Source organism: Zootoca vivipara, chromosome 5 (genome assembly GCF_965207765.1).
Source record: "Zootoca vivipara chromosome 5, rZooViv2.hap1.1, whole genome shotgun sequence".
Lineage (NCBI taxonomy): Eukaryota > Metazoa > Chordata > Lepidosauria > Squamata > Lacertidae > Zootoca > Zootoca vivipara.
The window spans coordinates 34,717,559-34,743,929 of NC_142588.1; the positions used below are offsets into that span (position 1 = coordinate 34,717,559).

The following is a 26,371-nucleotide window of genomic DNA, read 5'->3' on the forward strand; positions in this document are numbered from 1 at the left end:
CTCTGCAATTGTAATACAGAAGTTGGCACAACACAGCAATTCCTTGTGGACAAAGAGATTTTGCTGTGTACACAGAGCTGCCTTGCACGCAAGTTTCCTGGTTTACTGCACAAATAGGCGCAAGGCCAGTGCACTTGTGGATCTTCTGTCTGTGCATGGGAACTTTTGCTTCTTCCTTGTGACATCCCCTTCCCACTGCAACCCCTGAAAAGCCACTCCAGAAACTGAAGAAACCCTCTAGAATAGCCACCAACCCAATTTTGAAGCTGCTGTAGGCATACAACATCAGCCAAGCATTAATTTGCATGTGACAATGCTTCCCTATATCATGGGGCTCTTTGAATCCTTGATTCCACTTTCCAGTGCCTAACAAATTCAAACCCCTCTTTCCAACACCAATGTCTCAACCGCACATTGAGGCTTTCAATCTCCTACATAGCAATAGAAATATCACTTCCAGAACCACACAACTTGCATTTCCCAATGCTCATTTAGCATAAAGCAATAGGTTAACTAATTTGGGGTTGGAGAAGGTGGGCTCAGCCGTTTTATGAAATTAAGCAAAGCAAATGGTGGCATGGTCCAAGGATCTGCAGTGGAAAAGAGAAAGGAATTATCGACAGTACAACATAATCCTGCATAACTAAATCTGGGCAGAGTGAAGATGCTCTCGTAGAACTGGGATAATGAACAGCAAGCGCCTTTATGGGAGATGAAATCTGATGTTGCTAGTTGATGTATGCTAGTAGAAACACCAACTTCATTGGACTGGTCATGTTGTGCGGATGCCTGATGATCGTCTTCCAAAGCAACTACTCTATTCCGAACTTAAAAATGGAAAGCGTAATGCTGGTGGCCAACAAGAGGTTTAAAGACTGTCTCAAGGCATATCTAAAAAAAATGTAGTATAAACACCGACAACTGGGAAACACTGGCCTGCGAGCGCTCCAGTTGGAGAACAGCCTTTACCAAAGGTGTCATGTGCTTTGAAGACACTCGATCTCAGGACGCAAGTGAGAAACATGCTAAGAGGAAGGCATGCTTGGCAAATCCACACCGTGATCAACTCCTGCCTGGAAACCAATGTCCCTACTGTGGAAGGACATGCGAATCCAGAATTGGCCTCCACAGTCACTTATGGACTCATTGTTAAAACCGTGTTTATGGAAGACAATCTTACTCGGCTACGAGTGATCGCCAAAGAAGAAGAAGCTAGTAGAAATAATCAAACTAATATATTCGTTGTTAAATTAAGCAATGGATATGGTTCAGTGTTTAATAGTTTATTCCCCCAAACATTTAAAGGGATTAAAGCAATCTATGTTACTATATTTGACACCATACACCTAAAGAATATAAAAAACTTTATTCAATCTAATCCAGTATGTGATCGTAAATTGCATTACTAAAAACATGTCAACAGCACAGTAACCAAGGTAATGCTTTTCGCTACTGAATTTAAAATATAATCCCACATTCTTCACAGTACATTTGTAGTGATAAAACAATAATTTCAGCAATTTTACCATAGAACAAAATTTTAGACCAACCAATCTGTACTTTTAGGTTTTGTAAGAGATTGCTTAAAAACCAGCAGGTATCAAAGAGCTGGTGTATATAAAGATCACCTAGAAGGCTTCATCTCACAACAGGAATTTCTGCAAGAAATGTTTTATAGTGCTGAAAACTCATAGAAAGCCAACATTCTGCAGGATACTGCTGAATATATAAATATATAGATATCAAAAGTCAAATTGACTTACAGTGGGGGTTTTTTAGAACTTACAACAAGAAACTAAAGTATTCTGTTATGCTTTAGGTTTTTCCACATGTACCAATGCTGAAATACTAGCTGGTCATTATTACCTTTTAAAATATTACATTTTTATATTTAAAGTAAAGCTTGCTATGGAAATAATAATATTTCTTTAGCATACGTTATTACAATCAAACAAAGACTCTTTTTTTCATTTGCATCACTTCTGGTCAACAATTTACCAGTACTTAAAAAAGATGTGTTTATTACATTTTCCATGCATTAGATATTTGAATTTGAACATAATTTGAGAGTTTAAGAGACACTCAATGGTTCTTTAATCCTGCCAAAGCAAATATGACTTGTAAACCCAGAATGACTGTCATTTGTTACATCGCGATGATGTGACTTTTACAGAACCCAACATTTAAACACTGATACACTAATTTCTACTGTTAAGAAAAAGTGCAATTTAAATATCTCCCTTATCAACCTCAATCCTGCCATGTACTAGGAAATCCATCTCATCAACTGGAATGGGACTTCTGCACACATGTCTAGATTGGAACCTATGCTCCAATCCAAATAATTCACTTATAGGTGCCACCAAAATCTAGGACACTTTGAAAACATATTTCAAAAGAGATGCAGTTAAGGTGAGCGCCAGATAAGTCTTAAAAAAATAAAAATAGAAAATAGAAAACTTACTTCAGTAAAGCAGGATTTACTTGTGTAATCAATAGTCTTTTAACATTCACAACTGAACATTTATACTTTCTTCTCAACACAGCTGTGTGTTACCAGTGCTTGTTTTTGAACCCTTGCTTCTTGATTTAGCCTGAATGATGACTCCACAATTTGGTTGTGCTTCCACAGCATACGGGCACTAAGCAACAGTCTAATATTGAAACGAGTCACATATAGATTGTAATTCAGTTTTTCAATTTTACTGGTGGCAGACAGGAGTTAATTATATATAATGCTACTTGCATTACAATGAAAGAGCCAAAAGACAGCAATCTGTTGAATTCTTTAAAAAAATAAAAAAGCAATTTGCTGGTGTTCCAAGTTATCAGACCCAGACAGGTTTTTCTATATTTAATGAAACTTCTAACAATCTGGGCTGTTATGATGGACTATGTGAACTAGCAAGAAAATGAGTTGAGTTCTGCTATCACTAATTTGAGGCTTATTCTTTAGCTTCCTCTATGAATACGGGAACCCTTATTAACTGACATTCCAGAGTTCCACTTGGCAATAATAAACTATGCATATTTTTAGAAGTTTCTTATATTGGCCCATTTAGCAAAGTACTGTGCATTTACTGCAATAAGCAAAAAAATATAATTCAATACAGTTTGCACATAATTTATTAACTTCACAACTGTTTGGCTTCCGTTTTGAAAGAAGGCAACATTTGCCCATAGGAAAATGATTCAGATGTCTTCCGCCTCAAAGTAAACACATCAGTGAAAACAAATCACATTCTTAGGATCAACAACTAAGGAGGATTTGCCCTGCCATAATAAGGTATTTTATTATTCTATGGGGGGATGGGGGGGGGGACCGACGACAAAAAACAGCAACATATCCTCCATTTTCAGCTCCTTTAGCCAAATAATAGTATTGGTACATTGCTGCTGAATATAGCAGATGAGATTGTAAAAGTCTGACACCCACAGTCATTTATGCACCTTCTTGCTCAGGATAGTTTAAAATTTTCCGATGAGCTTGTCGCAAATATTGCTGCTGTTTGAAATAGACCTTGAAAGCTCCTTTTATAGCAACAAAAGCAATTCCGCCCTAAAATAAAAGGGAACAATTATTCAAAACTGACAGAACATGTTTAACACCTAATTATTATTATTTTTTTAAAAATGGTTACACACACACACAGGGTTGTCAAGCCCCATTTCCTTTGAAGTTCGGCTAATTAGAGCAATTCTGTACTAAAACCCGAAGCATACATTTCCCTGTCATGATGGGGGTAATCTAATGTTTCTGGTATAAAAATATCTATGCTGAGTTTGCGCATTCTTTTGAAAGTTTTCATTCACTTAAATGGGGAGGGGAGGGTTATGGTTTGTTCTAGGGCTGAATCTCAACTTTCTCACCCTCTGCGGGCCATTTTAACAGGTGGGTGGGGCCACTGACACAAAAAAGAAGAAGAGGGAATGTTCAGTCCTTCACAGCTCATGCCCAGTCCATGGTTCACAGGATTGTGTGAATGCAATCCTAGAGCAAGGGTGGGGAACCTCCAGCATGTGAGCCTACTTATGGGTCCCAATTTGGCTCACAAGGCTGTTTCCTTAAAAAAAACCACCACCCACCTGCTCCATACCTAACGCTATATGTGACATCATGTTAAGGATGCATTCCAAAGGAACAACCAGAAAGTATCCTTGGACCCCAAGCACCATCACTAACCCCCCTACCCTATGCAATAGGACCTACTGTAACTCCAAAGTGCCATATAAATGCTACCTGAATATTTTAACCGATATTATGTAACAGTAAATGTAACAAAACACATCAAGCATGTTATTTAACAGAAGTACGACAAATGTGAAAATATGCAGAGAGAAGCCAAATCTCCTACGACAAAGGTGAAAATATGCAGAGAAGCCAAATCTCCTACACATCTGCCAATCTTAGTTCTATAAAGGAAACTTTACACAGGCTTACCAAAATTGTTCGCTGAAGATTAGAGTTAACACTGCTGAACATCAACTTGCCAACTATCGTAGCAATAGTGGGAAAGACAAGAGCTCCACAGAGAATGCGAGTAGCAGAGACGTGATCTGCCAGAGGGTTGGCCTCAGCTGGAATACGAGGAACAGGACATCCAATCCCTAAAGAAAAATGCCATTGCTAACCAAGAATTAGAGTGCACTAAACCAGATTTGTATTACAAATTTAACCTCTCCCTTCCCATTAGCTCTTCGATTTAATGGTTTTGAGTACTCCTAGCCAGAAAGCTTATATACTGCAACACATTCTAATAAAATTATTTATGGCATTTACTTCTAGTTCCACAAATTAGAAAGTGCTGCTCACAATTACACTGTTTTTAGCCTTTAAACTGCAATACCTGCTTGCAAGCTGCATTTGGGAGATGGAACTCCTCTAACCAAATATTGTGCTGGAGAATATATTTTTACTTAGCACCAACGAGAGAAAAAGAGATGTACTGTATTCTAGATACTAAAATCTATCTTACCACCCCTCCTCACAGAAACAGCCAAGCCTAGATATTCTACTCAAATTTTGGTAGCATTACCTGGAAATATGCTGTTCAGAATCTGTAGTTTGTTAGAATATTTTCGCCACAATCTAAGCACATAGTCTTCCCAGCGAATCATCTTTCCCAATATAAGCATAACTGGGATGGTGGGAAGTCCAATTAAAAGGAATAAAGGATCAGCTCTTTCCATGACATCGAGGCCTTCTTTATGACCCACAACCTGATGAACAAAAAACACATTATTACATTAAGCACAGCACCATTCTAAATCTAGGTAATGTGACTACCTTACAATGGCTTGAATCCTCAAAGAAACTTCTGCTTACATATTTTAATTTCTAGTGTTATTAATGCAGCACATTCTGCCAATAAGACACCATTTTCAGACTCTTTAAAACTTGTAAGAGAGAAAAGCACTTACAATTCAAGCAGCATGTATCAAGACATGATTCTACTTCAATTTTTATACCAAAGGAAAATAATTTATACTAAGCCATTTTGTTAATGAGGCAGACGTTTTTGCCCTTAGATACCTCAATGGAAACCTAAAACTATGGGTCGACTTCAGGAGCCACAACTATAGAACCTAATTTGAACCACCATCCAGAGAACCTACATGCCACTGCCCTGTACACTTATAGTAGTGATTAGCTTCTCTTGCACACAGAGATTAGAGTGCCAGACCTTCTGGGCTGGTGAGCAACTCATACAATTAGGCAACTGTTTGTCTCTCTTAGGCTAGATATCCATTTAGAACTGATGGTGCAGTATCAAGTCAAATAATCCTGTTTCTGAGTATACGTAATTATTGCATATGAGTTTGGCAGCACAGAAAACAATCTTGTAACTGAAACCTGACAAACCATTTAAAAAAGATATAGATACATATCTGAAATGGACTAGACCTGAAACAAGGAAGTATTTTTGAGTAGCTGTTTTCGGTATTAATTCCGCTATATATGTCCAAAAGCATCTTGATATGAGTCACAAGAAGTGTTGCGGTCAAGAAAGAGCGCTACTCCACAAAAAACTTCAAAATAAATGTTTGATATATATATATGCTACACAAGAATGATGTTCCTAGAACCATGTATCAAGAACAGAATCCACGAGTAAAGCTAACTTTTTAAAATATCCGATATTTTTCAATCCACAGTTGTGCTATAAATAACCACAATCTATAAACTGTTATGACAGCAGTAGTATATTGAGCACATCTGTGCAGTTGTCAAAAGCCTGCTTCAAGTACTATATATAAAGTGAACAGATGGATAGTGAAGGTACTGCAAGTGACTCCATATCTATACTCAAAGGCAGGAGCACATGAGAAATGAGTCCTGCCTTGTATCTTTCCTCCAAGTATTCCTCTAGACAGAAAAGATGAAAAATTGGGAAGAGGCTGAGAACAAACCTGTTCATTGAAACTATATAGGAAGTCTATATCCAGGCTGAGGGCTTGCTCTGAGCATACTCCCTTTGCTCTCAGCTAGGTATTTATTTCATTTGTTTCCCAGCTTTCCTCTAAGAACAGAATACACAAGCATTTTATCATCACAACAGGGGGAAGGCTAGCCCAAGCAAGAATAACTGGCCCAAGGTCATCCAATAAGCTTCATGGTGAAACAATGACTGCTTCCTTTCCCTGACCTCCTCCCCAAAAAAGTGGGAAAGGTGAGCAATAAGCAGTGAGAGAATCATGTTGAGCATGAGAAAAGCAAGAGAAAAATCTCAGATCGTAGGTAGAATAGGAATTATCAAGCAATCTGTTTCTCATTCAAATAGCAGCAGTGACTCCCATATAATTTTGCAGAGCTTGTTAATGAATAGAAAAGCACGAGGGCATGTGGGCATATGCAGAGATATACACAGTCAGAAATGGACCGATGTGAGGCTTTGCAGGATATTTATGATGAAATTTATTCAAACAAATGCTTGTGTGTGTAGAGGGAGGAGCTGAAAACAGCTGTGCCTGTTAGATGGGATTTGTCAATCTATAAGCACAGAGTTACATGAAATAGCAAGGCGGGTAAGGAAAAACCACCACATGGGTAAGGAAAGAAGAATATGGAGTCAGGCTCTTGTAAACTGTGTTTTCCAATCCTCCCACTGAATTTTCTTCCTTACAAAAAAAAAAACTTCTTTGCAACTGTCTAGAAGTTTCCAGCTTGATTAAAATAATGTAACATTTAGAAAGTGCATCTGAACCTGCATCACTGTTACAGCTCCATAAGTGACAGCTGTCCAGTAGATAGAGCCCACCATTATTCCAGCTGCAGCAAACGGACAGGCTTTTGAGATAAGGCGATCTGCCAGGTCCAAGACATAAACAACTGGACCTATAACATAAAGGAGAAATAAAGTTTTGTAGCAGAGATGATGAATCAAAAGAGTATATAGCATGATACTACTCTCTATTAACTCTATCACTGTCTTTTATTATTAGATGCTATGAGCTGCTTTAAGAATCTCAGGGCAGGATAATAATAGAACAAAATCCAACCCCGAATGTTACACTGTCCCTTGCATCCCACTGTCCATCACCTTGAGACAATTGCGCATAAGGCAAATGATGATGATGATACCTTCCTTTTCACATAAGAATGTAAAATGTCACCACCCTCTACAGTTTGCATTGCTTATAGGCAGGTGGGAGTTCGCACCCAGCCCCGCACATCTCCTTCAAGCCCCCACTGAGGCTTGAAAGGCATCATGAGGATGTTTACAAGGTGTGGTTTTAAATCCCTGTGGTCCACTTTGAAATCCCGACAATTGGGGCAGCAATATGGCATAAGGTGATTGACAGGTGGGCAGCATGTGGGTGGAAGGAGCTGTGAGGGTTAGGGGTGAGGTGTAAAAGATGCAGAGTTGCCAAGGGAGGGTGAGGGGGTTGTCGAGCCAAGCGAGCAGGGATGGAACCCCTGGTTAATATTAGTAGTAATGGCGGTAATGTAATAATATTCCAGTTGTGTGCTCCCCGCAACCCACTTTTTTTTTAAAGACAATTTATTAAAATTTCCAATTAAACACATTTAAACAAAAACAAAACATACAACCACAAACACAACAACACATAATAAACACAAACATTTTCTTCTTAACATCTTATCAATTATTACAGTTTTCTTTGCTCTGCCGAGCTTTGACTTCCCTCCTTCCCCCCAATCGGTTTTCTTATCCATTCCTATCTCATAGTTCCTTTATTCCTTTTACCTAAAATCAATTCGTAGGATTTATTTATTTTATTTATCCTGCAAGTGTCTTTAAACTTCTACAGTTCTTCTCCATATAGTCCACAAATTTGCTCCAATCCTTTTGGAACCTTGACTCTCCCTGGTTTCGGATCCTGCTAGTCAGTCTTGCTAATTCCGCATAGTCCATCATTTTCGTCTGCCACTCTTCAATCGTCGGTAACTCCTGGGTTTTCCATTTTTGGGCTAACAAAGTCCTAGCTGCGGTTGTTGCATACATAAATAATACTTGATCTCCTTTCAGTATCTCCTGTCCTACAAGTCCTAATAAAAAAGCTTCCGGTTTTTTGGGAAAGGTGTATTTAAAAATCTTTTTCAGTTCGTTATATATCATTTCCCAAAATCTTTTGATTTTTTTGCATGTCCACCACATATGAAACAATTCACCATCCTTCTCTTTACATTTCCAGCATGTTTTGCTACTCATCCTAAACATCTTAGCCAATTTTACTGGTGTTAAATACCATCTATACATCATCTTCAAAACATTCTCTTTCAGGGCAGTACATGCGGTAAATTTCAAAGTTTGGTTCCACAATTTCAACCACGCGTCATATTCAATATTATACCCAAAATCTTTTGCCCATTTTATCATCACATCTTTTGTCAATTCATCTTTCGTATACCATTCTAACAACAAATCATACATTTTTGACAACAATTTTGTTCTGCCTTCCAACAAATCTATTTGAAATTTGGACCTTTTATCTTCAAAGCCTATTTTTTTAATCATTTATGAACACATCATTTACTTGGTGATATTGCAACCATCCAGTCAAACATTCTTTAATTTCATCATAAGGTTTCAGCTTCCATCCCTTTTCTGATTTCCTCAGTATCTCCTCGTATGTGGCCCTCCTCCCTTCCATATTTATCTTTTTAACTGTCAACACCTCCACTGGTGAAATCCACCATGGGGTCTTACGTTTCTAACAGCGATTTATTTATTTCCCACACCTCATATAAAGACCTCCTTATCACATGATTTGTAAAACCTTTGTGAACTCTTTTTTTGTCATACCAAAGATATGCATGCCAACCAAACCTGTTGTCGTATCCTTCCAAATCTGATAAGTCTGTATTTCCCAATGTTATCCATTCTTTTAACCAACAGAGACAGGACGCCTCATAATATATCCTCAAGTCTGGCATGGAGAATCCACCTCTTTCCTTTCTATCCACTAGAATTTTATATTTTATTATTGGTTTCTTCCCCCGCCAGACAAATCTCTGCAAAACTTTTTGCCATTCTCTGTATTGTTCTGTCCCCTTTATTATAGGTATCGTTTGAAATAAAAATAACATTTTGGGTAATACACTGGTTCGTAATTGTCATTAAAGCCCCGCAACCCACTCTTCATGGAAATTTCACATGCGCATCTTACCTAGTTTTGGAAAGACTATTAAGTATTCTGCATTGCACTGAGGACAGGCAACACGAGCTGTACTGTTCCCTCTCTGTTTTTCATCCACCCAGCGCTGTAGACAAGTTTGATGAACCCATTTCGTAGAGCCTCTACACCTGCATGGTCTCACCCACTCTGCTGTTCTGTCATCCTCATCAGTTGCAAAACACACCCAACAACTCCTGAAAGTTAAGCACAAGTGACACATCAGAAAGCGTTAGAAATCTCCCCAACCATTTTATTGCTAATTTGTTTACCTAGAAAGGGCATTTCTTAAATGCAGTGCTACTAACTCAAACTCATCAATACCATAGTCTTATAGCTAGATTATATATATATATATATATATATATATATATATATATATATATATGTGTGTGTGTGTGTGTGTGTGTGTGTGTGTGTGTGCTTAATCCTAATGCCATTTCTTAAAATCATATTTTGCATCATTCGTTTCTGAAGTAATTGAGGTCCATTTGCATTTTTTTGCTTTATTCATTAAGTTAATGTATTCCAACAAATGAACAAATTATTCTACATATAATATTGATATTTTGGTCTTTCCTGAATAGGGAATGTTTACATCCTGGCAACACTTACAAATAAAGAAAAATGTGATTGTAAAATTAAGGAAGGAAATGCACTTAATTCTCTTGTAGATTGATTATTTTATTTTTAGTTATAAATGTGTTTGACAGTAATCTAGCGAAGGGAAAATTGCCCTCTTGCAATTTATCTTTCCCCTCCTGTTCAGATAACTGAGTGATTGCATTATAAATATATCTAAGTCTGTAGAGCCCTTTGCTTTCCACAATCAATCGTAATCACAGCGCTATACAGAAAATGCACAGCAAAAGAGACATACATTTCCTTTTCCAATATGGAGAGAGAGAAAAAAAATTCCATTATTCTTATCATGTCAAATCTACATTGCTATGGCACTGCAACTAAGCAGAATTCTACCTTCATTCACTTCATTTCTTTCTTACTTCCGTCAAGAATATAGTTATTGGGCAGTATATAATAAATACAGCAAATAAATAAATACACAAATTTCTAAGAACTACAACTATTAAATGTTATTCCGGAAGAGTAGAATGATCTAGAATTCAGAATAGGACGGTAAGTAAATCCACAAAGAAACTGTACAGTTAATTACAACTTTCCCACATTTGCACAGGAAACATTTCTGGCTGATTGTGTTCAAAAAATCCTGCATAGAAATGAATAAATGCTTATTTATGTAAACTATTTTAATCCATTCCATATTTATAATCACATGATAGGGCAGAAAATAATTGTATTTCTCATTTCCAAAATGCTTAGCCTGCCTTTCAATGGCTAATTTGCATTCTCAGGGCATCTGAGAAATGCAAACAGAAAAAAACCCAGCCTCATCCAGGAAAGATACACAAATAGTTGTATCAGGACAGGAGCAAAAACAACAGTAGACAATTTACAAGGAAGATAATCAAAATTGAATCTTAAATTGAAGGCAGGGTGGACCGATTTAAATCAAATACTTCATCTTGAAATTCATCTATTTTCTGAAGCAGCATGCATACCAATTGGGTGCTATAACAATTAAACACATTTTCCTGCAAACAAATACATTTCCAATGAACCTCAGACGTCTGCTTGTGGTACCGTGTTTCTCCAAAAATAAGACACCGTCTTATATTTATTTCCCCCCCCAAAAAACAACGGTGGCTTATTTTCAGGGGATGTCTTATTTTTTTATTACATATGGTACAGTTTAACCTACAAGGATAAACTGCCTATCACTATGGCTTATTTTCGGGGGTATGGCTTATTTTCGGAGAAACATGGTTATAAGGCCTTTGCTTCTTCAGCTCAAACTACAGCATAAAAAATAGGTCTGCATTCCTGCTTACTGTTCTGAACCACTTTGGTGCCTGCCACCAGGCTCAGAATAATGGAGGCAAACCAACAAGATTTGATGGGACACCCCTGCACAAGCATTATTTACCATTGATATAAACCGTTTGGCACAGGATTTCCAGAGTTTATTCAAATAAAGAGTTAAATATTTTAAAGTAAGCAGCACCAGCTGATGCCACTTTTAGGAATTTTATAAATTCATGAAGGATTTATACACAAGGAACTTAATTACTACCACCCTGCCCTCAATAGCAGGGGTCAGCAAACTTTTTCAGCAGGGGGCCGGTCCACTGTCCCTCAGACTTCGTGGGGGGCCAGACTATATTTTTTTGGGGAATTCCTATGCCCACAAAATAACTCAGAGATGCATTTTAAATAAAAGCACACATTTTACTCATCTAAAAACACCAGGCAGGCCCCACAAATAACCCAGAGGTGCATTTTAAATAAAAAGACACATTCTACTCATGTAAAAACATGCTGATTCCTGGACCGTCCGCAGGCCAGATTTAGAAGGCAATTGGGCTGGATTCAGCCCCTGGGCCTTAGTTTGCCTACCCATGCTCAATAGCTTCAGACTTGGCAATCAACAAATTATCTTGGGAAAGTCCCCTAACAAAAATTAACATATACTCTTTCTATGGTGTATTCTATCTTATATACCCAATCTTAGCTATTATTATCATTACTACTGTACCTTTATTTCACTACAGCTCTGTCTACTATTTCTTGTGTGTGTGTGTGTGTCTTTTGTATTCACATCTAACAAACTGTATTCCCTGCTTACTTTCAACTTTCCATTATTTAGGGAACCCTCTCCCCCCAAAAAGCAATGATGAGACAGTGCTAAGATGCTGGAACTACATGGCAATAGAAAAGCATTTATCTGAGCTTTGAAAAAAGGAATACGGGAAATAAGTTGAACAATTCAATCTTTCTTCTCACTATTACAGAAGAACTGGAATTTCTACACACAGACACACAGACACACACACACACACACACACACACACACACACACACACATCAAAAAGCAAAACAGAAATAAAGTTGCAAATGCAGAAACTACTAGACATCCTCACTGAAATTTGAGGAGTCTTTGGAACAAAAAAAAAATCAGACTGGAATACAGTATCAACTCTTTTACCTAGAAGACACATACAGTAATACCTCGGGTTACGAACGTGATCCGTTCCGGATCGCAGTTCGTAACCCGAATAGTTCGTAACCCGAACGCGATGGGCGCCGCCATTTTGCGCATGCGCAAAGCACGATTTTCGCGCTTTGCGCATATCGCGCGATTGTGCGCGCGCCGCTTCTGCGCACGCACGCGCAGCGAAAACACTTCCGGGTTTGCGCAGTTCGTAACCCGAACTGTTCGCAAACCGAGGTGGTCGTAACCCGAGGTACGACTGTACATGACATATTTCATAGCTTGCTCAAGTTACAATGTATGATGGCTACCTCTGAACTGTTAATGAGTGCAAAACTGGGCCACACAGATAAAGTTGTGACATGCCTTGGGGCAACCTGACACCCCAAGAGGTCTAAAGTTCATTTGGATGACAGGAAAAAATGACTTTACAATCTTGCAAAATAACACCCTTGAATTAGTTATTAAAGGCTATACCCTGAAGTATTAAAACATGTTTAATACTAGGTTATATGCTTGAAATATAATATATATCATTAAGACTATCAAATTCATTTTGATACAGCAATGGATCAATGTCACATACATTTTTTAAACGAGAAGTTTCATCCAATTTATTGCTCAACAGCTATATTTTAAACAATGGATGGCCTACAAAAAGAATCACATGATATCCTTTATATTCTTAAGCCTTTAGCAAGTTATGAATAATGAATAGTAAATCCCTTGTTTTCTGTCATCAGCTTTATCTTGCTATTGACAGTAGCTGCAGCAGAAAGAGCTAAATAAAACCATTGACACAAGGATCTCAGTTCTTGCCAGATTTTCCATTTTCTTGTATTGAATAAAACATTACCCTGGTCTTAGTACAGAATCAGGTCGCTACTCAGACTGCAACCTAAAATAGAAACAGCTAGCTAGGTCAAACAAAACATAGTTTCTGAAAACTCTACTATCTCTATAAAACCAAATGAATTAGCAATAGTATACTTTCCCCAACTCTTTTTTACTTTAAGCATTTCAGAACAGACTTATTATTTCAGTCTTGAAAATAATTATCTCTTTATTCTAGCTACTATTAGCATTCAACTTCACCAGAGATCCACAAGTTCTAACATCATGAGAGAGGATGTTTGCATCCTGGATTTCAAGTTCCAAAAAAATGACACTGCTGTTAATTTTGAGCAGCACATCTAGCTTAGCATCCTATTCTCACAGTGGCCAACCTGCTGGCTACAGGAAGTTCCCTCTTTTAAAGTCAAATGTGATTGTGTTGGACTTCCTTGGTAATTGTCCACTTACATACGGTATATGTCGAAGTTACTCATTACTACAGCACTTTCTTCTTTTGAACGCTTCCTTGATTTCATTCTCCATCTCAATATCATCTTCACATTTTGATCAGTGGCAAGATAGTAAGCCCACTTTTGGGGCCAGGTATCATCAACCACGAGGGACCCAGGTGGCGCTGTGGTTAAACCACTGAGCCTAGGGCTTGCTGATCAGGTCGGTGGTTCGAATCCCTGTGACGGGGTGAGCTCCCGTTGCTTGGTCCCAGCTCCTGCCAACCCAGCAGTTCGAAAGCACGTCAAAATGCAAGTAGATAAATAGGAACCGCTACAGCGGGAAGGTAAACGGCGTTTCCATGTGCTGCTCTGGTTTGCCAGAAGCGGCTTTGTCATGCTGGCCACATGACCTGGAAGCTATATGCCGGCTCCCTCGGCCAATAATGCGAGATGAGCGCGCAACCCCAGAGTCGGTCACGACTGGACCTAATGGTCAGGGGTCCCTTTACCTTTATCATCAACCACAGCAGCTGTGTGGAGGATTCTGCCCCTTTGGGGATTTCTAGCTTGGGGACTCTATGCCCGGCGTACAGTGATGCCACCTCCATGACGTCCTTCCTATAGAGTTTATATCCAGAAATAACCATATCCCACTGGTTCTCTCCGTTCCACCAGGTTTCCATTATGCCCACTATATCAATGCTGTCCTTTAAGACCAAACACTCCAGTTTGCCCATCTTGGCTCAGAGGTGTCTAGTAGACAGCAACACGCAAATATAGCCGCTCTCTCTCTCCAAGTAACTTTTGGCATGTGTGTTTTACGCTACAACATTTAGCAAGTCACAAATGTCAGCCATGTGCCCCCTGCCCTCTTAATGCTTAGTTCTACACCTTCCCTATTTAAATCATTTTTTTCTTCACCTGGTGGGGAGTGGAACACTTCTTCTGAACCAGACCCTGTTTTGTTCCTGTCAGTTTCCCCCCCCCACAATCAGTTTAAAAGCCGCTCTGCCACCTTTTGATTTTAAATGCCAACCGTCAGGTTCCGTGCCAGTTCAAGTAGAATGTATTTAAGTACCGGTATGTGAGGGAAGAGCCTGTTTTCCAATATAGGTGTGGCTCCATTTGCTCTGTGCCAGAGAGCTGGCTATTACTTTCAAGCACTACTAGATTACACCACATTCCAGCTGTTGTGCACATAGCAACTAATTTCAATATTTATGACCCTGTAAGTGAGGCTCTGTGGACAAAACATCAAGAAGATAGATACTCATACCTCCCTTTTCTTAATTTCTGTATTAATCTACTACAAAGTTTATCTTAAAAGCAATCTGGGGAGTTAAAACAGTGTGAGCAACTTAATTTTACATGGATGGTGCAGGAAGAATAGATTCATCTAACTAGTCCTGCCAGGGGAAGCCCACACAAGGACATCTGCTAGCACAATACGGCTTTCCCCCATCTCCTCCCCCTGGTATGGAGGAAATCCTGGAACAGCACATTAGGCGGGAAGGAGAGGGCAAATTGTTCCAGAATTGCTTGCTCTGATGGAGTGTTCTGCTTAGCACAACGCTGAATTCTTCCCTGAGCCTTTTCAGAAGACACATAATCCTACTTATAAAATATTGACCATTCTGTTGCACAGAATGTACAGCAAAAAAAAAAAGCTCAATCTTTTTTATACAGAATGAGTGGCATCCTACATTTCTTCTAGCATAAGGAATTTTAGCTGAGCAGTGGAACTTTCCTGCCCTCGACTCTCCCCCATGGACCCCAGAAATGTGCTCCAAATGGTTGAGGAAATCTCCAGAACAGATTTAGAGGGTGCACAGAGAAAGAGGGGGGGAGTTCTGTTCTATAGTTAAAAGTCCTTCTACTAGTATAACTCATGTTGAATAAATTATTGTATTTTAATACTTCTGTTGAAAGCCGCCCAGAGTGGCTGGGGAAATCCAGCCAGATGGGCGGGGTATAAATAAATCATCATCATTATTATTATTTTGCTGGATACATCATTTGCTTTTGAAAATTAAAAGGTAAAGGTAAAGGACCCCTGACAGTTAAGTCCAGTCATGAACGACTCTGGGGTTGTGGCGCTCATCTCGCTCTACTGGCCAAGGGAGCCGATGTTTGTCCGCAGACATTTTTTCTGGGTCATGTGGCCAACATGACTAAGCCGCTTCTGGCGAAACCAGAGCAGCGCACAGAAACGCCGTTTACCTTCCCACCGTTTACCTATTTATCTACTTGCACTTTGATGTGCTTTCGAACTGCTAGGTTGGCAGGAGCTGGGACTGAGCAACGGAAGCTCACCCCATCACCCCATATCCACCCCATAGAATTTGAACCGCTGACTTTCCGATCGGCAAGCCCTAGGCTCAGTGGTTTAGACTACAGCGCCACATGCGTCCCTTTGGAAAATTAATGTTGTTCTAAACTCTCAATGTTTTCTATTTTCTGTGAGATTACAGTACTGACCTATTTGCCTGACTTCTGCAGTTTGACACGCCAAACGTCAAGTTGTTTTAATTAGATACAGAACTGGTCAGTAAAGGGGAAGAACTAGAAGCTTCTTAGGAAACCAAGGTAGGGTTATTACTGGACAAATTTCACAAGATCTGTATGAAGATATTCCAAACAAGTTATTCTTGATTAGACTGAACTATAGTAATGAATGTTTGCCTTTAGTGGAATTACAAAAGGTCTTATGTAAACAAAAGGTAGGTGTGTATAGGATTGCACTGTTAAGCACTTAATCTTGACACTATTTAAAGACTCTAGAATGTTTCATTATCATATTGCACCACTGGGCTAGAATTTTATGCCTTGTCACTGGTACTAACACGACTTCACTAATCAGCTACTCTTCATCTGTGTGCACCAACTATCAGGTTCACTCATCTTGTGAGTGGAAGGAGGAAGTAGAAAGTGCCTTTTTTGCTCTTAAATAATTCTGCCACTAGGAAGCAGAACTTCCTCTTTGTGAACATGTAGACAAATAATTCAAATACTACTGGTTGAAATACCTTTTTTGTTTTGCTGATTGTGTAAAAGGCTTAGGGTATTTATTTTCTCCTTCCGTGGGTGGCAGTTAATTCTAGCAACTGCAGAACTGCTACTCCCAATAATTAAATTTTCTGTTTCCACATATAGAAACTACTTCTAGTAACTGCAATTGTGCATAAAAATCCCTTTCTTTATTGAGCGCACAGATTGTTGTTTAAATTAGCATATAGAGAACAAAAAAAATGCCTCCAAATTAATTTTTAAAATGAGAACTACTTTTTCTGGAAAAAGAACAGTAAAATCAACATAACAGCATATAAGATAAAGTTAGTATTTATGCCTTATACTTTAAAATATTTATTAAGATATATTTTTATAACAAAAAACATTTATCCCCAATTTCATTTACTATAATACAATAATATGAGAAGAATTAGTATATCCTTATGACATTAATTACCCCTGCAGCTAGTAGCAGCAAATAGCACACCACCACTGATTTTTAATGTGAGTGATCATTGCCCCTTTTCCATTGTATAATAATTTTCAAATACACAACTTCTGCCAACACTTACAGATGAATGTCTATTTAGAAGCAATTCTCCTAAAAATCCACCAAGCTTACTCCCAGGGGAGTGTGTGCAGAATGCTTAGCTAATCAATACTTATTCCCTATTGAATGGCAAATCTTGTTTTCTTTTAATGAAAAAACACTGTCACTCCCATTTTGAAGAAAACAATGTTATTGTGCATCTATATGTGTAGGTATCCATGGTACATTATAAACATGATGGTAGGGCTGTTGAATGCCTGCACTTCCACTAGGAAACAGACATACGCAAACATCTGAACCAGGGGGAGAGAAGTAACCTAAGGCAGGTTTCCCCAACCTGGTGTCCTCCAGAAATTTAGGGGTCTACAATTTGAGCATAGCCAACAGTGAGGGGATGATATGGGTTGTAGTATAACACTTTGTATGGGGCAGGGGGAAGAACCAGGTTGGAGATCTTCTCCTCAGTTTTTCTCTATGTCACTATTTCCACATTAGAGAAGTCAATAAAAGATGAAGAGCTGCAGAAGAGATAGATGTTAGAATTTGCTGGCAAAGCATAACTCCTGAACTTTGGTTCAGTCATCATCCATTGCATTCAATGGGGCATTCTACATCTGTGTATAGAACTGTGGCATAAGTAGCCTTGGACAAGCCACTCTCTCTCTCAGCAGCAGTGTCCCATCTGAACTATGGAGATACAACTTTTGTCCACAGGCACCTTTCCAGGTCATGTGGCCAGCATGACTAAACTGCTGCTGGTGCACAGAGAACCATGATGAGTGCCAGAGCACACGAAAACGCCTTTCACCTTCCCGCCACAGCAGTACCTATTTATCTACTTGCACTGGTATGCTTTAAAACTACTAGGTTGGCAGAAGCTGGGACAGAACAATGGAAGCTCACACCATTGCACAGATTCAAACTGCTGACCTTCCGATCGGCAAGCCCAATAAGAGGCTCAAAGGTTTAGACCACAGCGCCACCCGCATCCCTTATCAGGTTACATATATCAGGTAAATTAGGATAGTTTGCTGCATGTAATGTAAGTTGGCTTACTAACTCCCAACATTCATTTTAAAAAGGCATTCCTACCACAAAGATAGGCAAGGCAACAACTTTCCAAAAGAGAGTGATTCCCCTGTATTCACCAAGAAAGACTCATTTCTAAATACGATAAATGAAGACCAACTACACTGCAGTGCTTTCCCCAGGGGGTACTCAAGGGTACGCAGTACCAGCACCTCTTCTGTTGTTGTTAAGAAGTGTGGCACTTCCAGTGAAGTCAAACCACTGGAGAATCACAGTGCCTGTTATGGCTGCAGAAACCAGTAACTTGTAACTGCAGCCTTCTGCATGGTTTTTGCCGTGTTAGCAGCACCTAAGTGACCTCTCTGGGGCAAAAGCCTGGGCAGTGTGTATGGAGGTCCTGGACCTGGAGGTCTTAGCCTTGCTGATGTGGTCCAAAGGAAAACAGAGCAATACATTTGGTATCAGCTTGGATGCAGGAGTTGCTGGAAGGATGCGTACAAGACGCCATCTAACTGTCTTAGGGACTCCATTCCGGACTCCATTCCACTCCACTCCTTGGCCTTTTCATCCTTCAAAGACGTCCCACAAGGCAGCGGGTACAGATTTTTCCTCAGGGTTTACTCCCAAAGCCTTTCTTACGGAAGAGTATAACTGCAAGGCAACATAGGTTTGGATCAGATTTTCCTTTTCCTTAATGGCCTACCTTACCAGGTTGATGAGCCATCTGCCCCTCACCTCCCACTACAGCATGTACAGAAACCACTTTCTTGACAGTTGGATCCACTATTGGTCTCATCCACTCAATCCACCAACACCTGCCTTCACATGCAGGGGAAGTCTTTAACACACTGAGGGTTTGAGACCCACTGGCTACCCTCAGCTGTTTTAGCCAGTCAGTTGAAGCCATTTCCTGAGGTGTGGCCACTGCTGCAAGCTGACAGCTTATAAGAACCACAGGTGAGAGCTGAGTGCAGGATGGGAACCAAAGGTGGACGAACCACCCCAGACAGCATGATGTGTCCCCCACCAGAGGTACTACCCCTCCTCCAACAGCCCATATCAACACCCAGTATCAATCCCTTATATCCAGTAACTACAGTACAATACAGGCAACACCTGATTTGTGTGGGAGTTGCATTCTAGGTCATCACATGCGACGCCGGAGCATACATATGCCTGCTTCGCTCCTGCCTCCTTTCCAGCCACTTCCAGGTTGCTGCAATGCCCTATCATGGCCGTGCATCAGTTGGACACACATAAATTCATTGTTGCCTGTATTATTGGAATGCAATTAAATGAGACTATGGTTCCTCAAATGACTAATGTAACCATTTTGCCTTACTCAAGTCAATAGGGCTGTTCTCAAAGATATGGGAATTTCCCTTCTGTCACTAGGTGGAAAAAAGCACAGGCTAAGTCTGGGTTATTTCCATATCATGCCACCCGCCACAACAGAAAAGCAATACAGTGGTACCTCTGGATGAGAACGGGATCTGTTCCGGAGCCCCATTTGCATCCAGAGCAGTATGGAACCTGAAGCATCGAATCTGTGCATGCTCACCACGCGATTTGGCGCTTCTGCGGATGCAGAACCCCTTCCGGCACTTCCGGGATCGGCGAGTTCGTAACCAGTGATGTACGCAACCCGCAGGGAACGTAACTAGAGGTATCACTGTATAGTTTATATAGAATTACTAACAGGACCCACCTCTTACATGTTATTACTGTAGATAAAAGGTAAGCCAACAAAAACTGGAACTACAGTGCTAGTTACAGGTAGGTAGCCGTGTTGGTCTGACATAGTTGAAACAAAATAAAAAAATTCCTTCCAGTAGCTGTAGCACATTAAAGACCAACTACAGTGATCACTGTAGCAGTATACAATATGGAATGAAAAGATCGTACAGCAACCCACAGTCAGATAGCTGTATCTCAGCTCTACAAGAATCCTTTGAAAAGTTGTCCCAACGCTCCACATACTAGGTTTCTAACTTAATCTTTATTCTCTGCTTCTTCCCTGCAACCACGAAGCCAGAACAGTAGCACTCCTGTCCTTCTGGACCACAGAATTCAAACTCTTTTGGAATGAGGGCCTGGGGACTCTGAAGTAGTCAGTGCTGAAGGATAGTGACAAAGACATAGAAAAGGTTACTTGAACAGTGGTAGTATGAGCACAAGGTTGCTCCATGTGGTGGAAACATCCATGATCACAACTCATTGTTTTATATGCAAGATCTGTAAGCTACTAAAATAGGAGTTGTAGGTGTTGACATAGATGTTTTTAACAGCACTGTAGGGGCTAGGACTTTTAAGATTACTGCAAGGTGAACGTAGCAACAATTTCTACTGGAAGACATTTGACAGCAAACGGTGTGTGTGTGTGTGTGTGTGTGTTATTTAGGCCCAAGGCCTCAGACACAACAGCAACTCTCCACCCCCGCCCCCCCAAAAGACACAAACAGCCCTCCGTTTCTTTTTGAGCCCCTGTTTCCACATCCGCTCAGGCCTACCCTCAAATTCCACCAGTGACTTTCTGCACGCATATAGGCCGTCGCGGTCCAGGATGGTGCGGTGCCTCCACGCGTGCTTTCCCTTCGGCCCGGTTCCTGCTCCAAAATAATTCCCTCGAGTCGCACTTGGAAACGGGCCCGCCTTACCTCCCGCAGCTCCCCTTCTTTCCCCGTACCTGTCCATGGTCTGCGGTAACAGCAAGCCCGTCTGCTCCGACATCCTCTCCGGGTGCGGGGAGCCCGGGGGCTCGGCTACGACAGGCGCCAGGAGCCGGCCTGGGGAAGCAAGGCCCAGAGCCTGCCGCCGAGGAGGAGGAGGAGGAAGCAGCAGCAGGAGGAGGCTCTCCTTACAAGCGGCGACAAGCGGCGACGGGCCGCTTTGACGACCTAGGCCGGTAAGGGGGGGGGGGGCAAGGAGAGCGAGAGCCACAACAGAGCCGCAACCTCGGAGCGAGCGAGGGGGCGGGGAGGAGCGAGGGCAACTGCGCACGCGCGAGGCCCTCTTACCTCACAGAGGAACTGCCGCTGCGCCTGGTTCCCTTCTCGCCCACTCCGAGCTGAGATACCGCAGAGCGCGCCCAAGGCACCATGGGAGATGTAGTTCCCGCTCTTCGCCGGCCCTGAGGGGGGATTTAAATTCCCCTTTCCCTCCCCCTCCCAACCCCCTCGCCCCTGCCGCCGCCTTCTTCTCCTTCTTCTAACGGCGCGCTCGCTCGCGACAGTTGCTCGTTGCCCTGCTCCTCCTCGCCCGCCGCCGCCGCTGCGTGAGAGCGCGGGCCGGCCGGGGTTGGGGTTTTGCCTTCGGCTGGGGGAGCGGCGAGATGGCTACGCTCGCTGAGGGAAAGGTCAGCACACACCTCGACGCTGTCAATTCTTGCTCCTTGCTACCCACTCACCCTCCCTCCCTTCCTTGGGGAGCAGGAAACAGAGAGAGATGGGCGAGTCTGTTTCCACAACTTTCATTTCCCCCGCTCCCTATGCGGAGACGGTGGTGGGGTGAGGTGGGGTGGGGAGAGGTATTTTTCGGTTACATCATCACATTGAAGCTCCTTCGGTCCCCTTTGCCTTGCCTTCCCCACTGGCACAGGTGCGCCTCCTTTGTCCCAGGGCATTCAGCGGGGGGGGGGCAACTCTCTCCCCTCCCCCCTCGTCACAGACGTCCTTTTGGGGCAAAGGGGTGGCTGGGCTGTGACTCCTTGACTGACTGTGCTCGCTTAAAGAACTTCATGTACTTGTTTGTTACCTTCATCTACTTCGCCTTTCCTCCAAGAGGCTTTTCAGTCGCGCAAATGGTCCTTCCAGCTCCCTGCCCCACACTTTTACCCTCCCAACTCCCCTATGAGGTAGGTTAGGCTGAGAGGGGGGTGACTGGCCCATGGTCACCAAGTGAGTTTCCCAGCTGAGGGGTTTCAACCCAGCTCTTCACTGTACTAGCCAGAACCACTATAGAGAATGGCTACTTTTCTTGCCAAAAGATGACACAATTCCCCCCCCCCCCGCCACAAAAAAAGGTCACCTACCTCAACAAAAAGAAATATGCAAATACACTTTGAGTATGTGTTGCAAGTTGGTTAATAATATGCTTTTCATGAGTTTTGTGGCTTCTCCCAATATTTTTTTATTGGGGAGGCTGTGGCTGTAATTGAAACCATCATTTTATTATGGCTGTGTTTCTCAACCTCAATCTCCGAGTCAACAGAAGTACCATTCAGGAGACTTTTCTCCTGGGAAGAGGGTGCTGGAGTTTGGAGGCATTTTTGTAAAAGATGATTGTTTGTGTACCAGTACAAATTCATGTTGAGTAAAAAGGACAAACACCCAGACTATAAATTTATGTGAAACTGTTACAAATTTGATGTACGGTATAACTAAGAAACCTAACCAATTGGGGCCTACTTTCTAGAATGTTCTGTAAAATACCCAAAGGAATGCTGCCACTTTGACTTTTTATCTTCTTTTTCAATATTTTGATTAAACATGCAGACTAGCATATAGACAGGGACGCGGGTGGCGCTGTGGTCTAAACCACAGAGCCTGGAACTTGCTGATCAGAAAGTCGACATTCGAATCCCTGCGATGGGGTGAGCTCCTGTTGTTCGGTTCCTGCTCCTGCCAACCTACGTAGCAGTTTGAAAGCACGTCAAAGTGCAAGTAGACAAATAGGTACCGCTCTGGCGGGAAGGTAAATGACGTTTCCATGCGCTGCTCTGATTTCGCCAGAAGCGGCTTAGTTATGCTGGCCACATGACCCAGAAGCTGTATGCCAGCTCCCTCGGCCAGTAAAGTGAGATGAGCGCCGCAACCCCAGAGTCATTTGCGACTGGACCTAATGGTCAGGGGTCCCTTTACCTTTACCTAGGATATGGACAGTGATAACAAAGTACATAGATATGATATAGAAATAAATAGCAACATGCTTCTTTAGGGGGATTTAGTGAAATGGGATTACATGCATCACTTTGGCTGGTCAAGTTAGTTAAGGCTGCAACCACTGAACCAGCTGAAGCTGGTGAAAACATTCCTGGCACCTAATGTCACTTGCGTCTGCAAATAGCACTGAGACTTTGTAACTAGCTCTTCAAGAAGACTGTGATCCCATCCAGAGTCAAATTTAAATATTCTAATTACTAGATTTTTCCAAACCATGGTATTTAAGAAAAACCTGGATTATTTTTTTAGTTTGTTAGGCCTCATCCATTCCAGTCCTCTAATCAGACTGGAACCTGCTGAGGTGTTTCCACACTGGAATTAGAAGGTGAAAAGTTGTATAGAGCATATTGATAATATTGCTGCTCAAACAAATGGATCACAAACACCATAATTTCAGACTCAACAAAACACTTCTGTGCAAAAATTGTCTTTTTGCTTCAAAATTGGTGCACTCTACAAATGTGAAAACTTAAAATTAGTTAGTTCTTAATGTTTCTGTTTGGTTAATTTTATGAAAGAATTAAACTCCATTACTTCTCCCTGATAATTTATCTCCTATCAATTTTAATTTGTATATAGTAATTGATATTGGTTTTGCAGTTGTTAAACATGGCAGAACTACAAAGTGGGATGCAATAATTTGTATAACAATTTAGCTATTAGGGTTTGTAACAATTCTTAGGGAACTAGTTACAGTGGTACCTCAGGTTAATAATTAAATTTGTTCTGGAGGTCTGTTCTTAACCTGAAACTGTTCTTAACCTGAGGTACCACTTTAGTTAATGGGGCCTCCCGCTGCCACCGTGCCGCCACCGTGCGATTTCTGTTCTCATCCTGAAGCAAAGTTCTTAACCCAAGGTACTATTTCTGGGTTAGCGGAGTCTGTAACCTGAAGCGTCTGTAACCCGAGGTACCACTTTATTTCTGTCTGCAGATTGGAGTTGCTTTGGGAGTCATGCTAGTGGTATACTTCTACAGAATGCTAGAAGTGTAACCTTCTGATACATTGTTTTGCTCTACTTAAAGCTATTTGTTTTCCTATTAACTGATAATTTTGTATATTTTGCATATTAGCATTTAGCTTGCAGCACTGAGAATGAGTTGTTGGTGGTGGTGGTGGCACCTGTCTGTCTCGAGAGACAATAGAGTGTGCTTCTGGGGGTGAAATCAAACTGCTGTATAACTAGCACCAAAGTGACCTCCTCGTGGCACAAGCCTGGGCTGCTGAGATGACAAGACCCCTCTCTCAGCCTCGTTGATCTGGTCCAAAGGAAAGTAGAGTAATACATTTGGCACAAGCTTAGCTGCAGGAGTTGTAAGGAGGTGTAGAAAGTACCATCTAACCATCTTAGGGACTGCACTCCAGGTTTGTGTAGGGTCAACTCCTTGGCCTTTTTCATCTTCCGAAGACGTCCCACAAGGCAGCGGGTACAGATTTTTCCTCAGAGTTTACTCCCAAACTGCCCCCAACGGAGCATGATGTGTCCCCCAATAGAGATATCATCCCTCCCCTAATCCCCTCACATCCCAGAAGTTGTCCTCTTATACCAGGTTCAGACCATTTATATTTTCCCTTCCCCATCCTTTTTTATGCAGATACAGTGGTACCTCTACTTACAAATTTAATGTATTCCGAACGCACATTCGTAAGTCGAAAAAATTTGTAAGTCGAATCCCATAGGAATGCATTGGGAGAAAAAATTCGTAAGTCGAAGCAACCCTATCTAAAAATTCGTAAGTCAAAAAAATCCTATCTAAACTGCATCCAAGATGGTGGACGGAGCTCTGTTCGTAAGTAAGAAACATTTGTAAGTAGAGCTATTTGTAAGTAGAGGTACCACTGTACCAGGGATTGATCCTGGGACCTTCTGAATACAGATTCAATCCCAGTGGTATTCCAGAGAGTGCTGGGTATGTTCTGAGCCTGGAACCCTGGAGAGCTGCTGCCAGTCAGTGTTGAAAATAAATGGTATACCTTTTGGCATAGTGATCAAGCAACAAAAAAGCTAGCCAGGGCTGATCCTGTCGGTTATTCCCTTGTCCTTTTGGTCCACTGTTCCAGGACTTGGAAAATAATTAGGAAAAGACATAGTGGACCTCCTTTAACCTGAAAGAGAGAAGGCATGCAAACAAGAGTTATTTCACTGCTGCTGACTTTCTTGGATGTTCTGTTCAGTGCAAAAATGATGCTGTGGTTGGGGCAATTAATGCTTTATTGTCTTAGGGTCTTGGCATAAGCTTGCCTTGGAGACAACTGCATCATGGGGTGGGGATGGAGACAAAGGCTGATTTCTGTTCACTTCTGCATAGTGGAGGCTGACCCATTGGGGCAAATGAGGCACTACCCTACCAACTCAAGTCTGCCCTTACTCAACCCCTATAAAACCACCTTCTTACTTACAACCAGTCAAGGGTGGCTCAGTCTGCTATTCACTTTGGTTCCTCCTACTGTTGGTCTTCTTGCCTTCCACCCTACCAGTCCTGTTGGGCATCAGCCACCACTGCTCCTGCAGGCAGGGGAGAGGGGTGGATTAAAGGACCTAGGGGAGGAGTGGGCAGAAGCAGCTGCTGCTATGTCTCTTGTTTGATCCCAACACATAAAAATAAACACCTGTTTTTCAGGTTACAGTCTGGCTCCCTATTATTATTTTAGTTCCAAAATAATATGAAAGGGGAATCAAAATATAATTACAAATAATAAAAACAGCATAGAAAACAGCTGCATAGAACTATGAAGCAAACATCCATTTTGTCAAAACTAAAGTGCCAAATCAGAAAAGGAGTGAATCCAAGAAGCAAAAGAGAAAGAACCAAAGCAGCTATTGTTCAAAAGGCCTTTCTGTAAAGC

The 26,371-nt window shown here is 41.3% G+C and overlaps 2 protein-coding genes across 7 annotated transcripts in view; one reads left to right on the forward strand and one right to left on the reverse strand.

Annotated features, from left to right (window-relative positions):
- Positions 1-1,267: 1,267 nt before the first annotated feature.
- On the reverse strand, positions 1,268-21,804 carry MARCHF5 (membrane associated ring-CH-type finger 5). 4 transcript variants are annotated; one of them, XM_088670375.1, is made up of 6 exons: positions 21,601-21,804; positions 9,634-9,836; positions 7,206-7,336; positions 5,037-5,220; positions 4,442-4,608; positions 1,268-3,559 (listed from the first exon to the last, which is right to left on the reverse strand). In XM_088670375.1, the coding sequence occupies exons 1-6, from the start codon at positions 21,681-21,683 to the stop codon at positions 3,443-3,445; spliced, it is 885 nt and encodes a 294-aa protein (XP_088526501.1). In that variant the 5' UTR covers positions 21,684-21,804; the 3' UTR covers positions 1,268-3,442. The 4 variants fall into 4 exon arrangements, with proteins under 4 accessions (XP_088526501.1, XP_088526502.1, XP_088526504.1 ...); XM_088670376.1 differs by having other exon boundaries at positions 4,442-4,578; positions 21,601-21,724; XM_088670378.1 differs by having other exon boundaries at positions 4,442-4,578; positions 21,270-21,601.
- The window catches only part of CPEB3 (cytoplasmic polyadenylation element binding protein 3), a 72,208-nt gene continuing 67,634 nt past the window's right edge, over positions 21,798-26,371 (forward strand). For all 3 annotated transcript variants that reach the window (XM_088670369.1, XM_088670366.1, XM_088670374.1), the window contains exon 1: positions 21,798-21,938. The gene's annotated coding sequence lies outside the window, so the exon portion shown is untranslated. The remainder of the gene's footprint in view (positions 21,939-26,371) is intronic.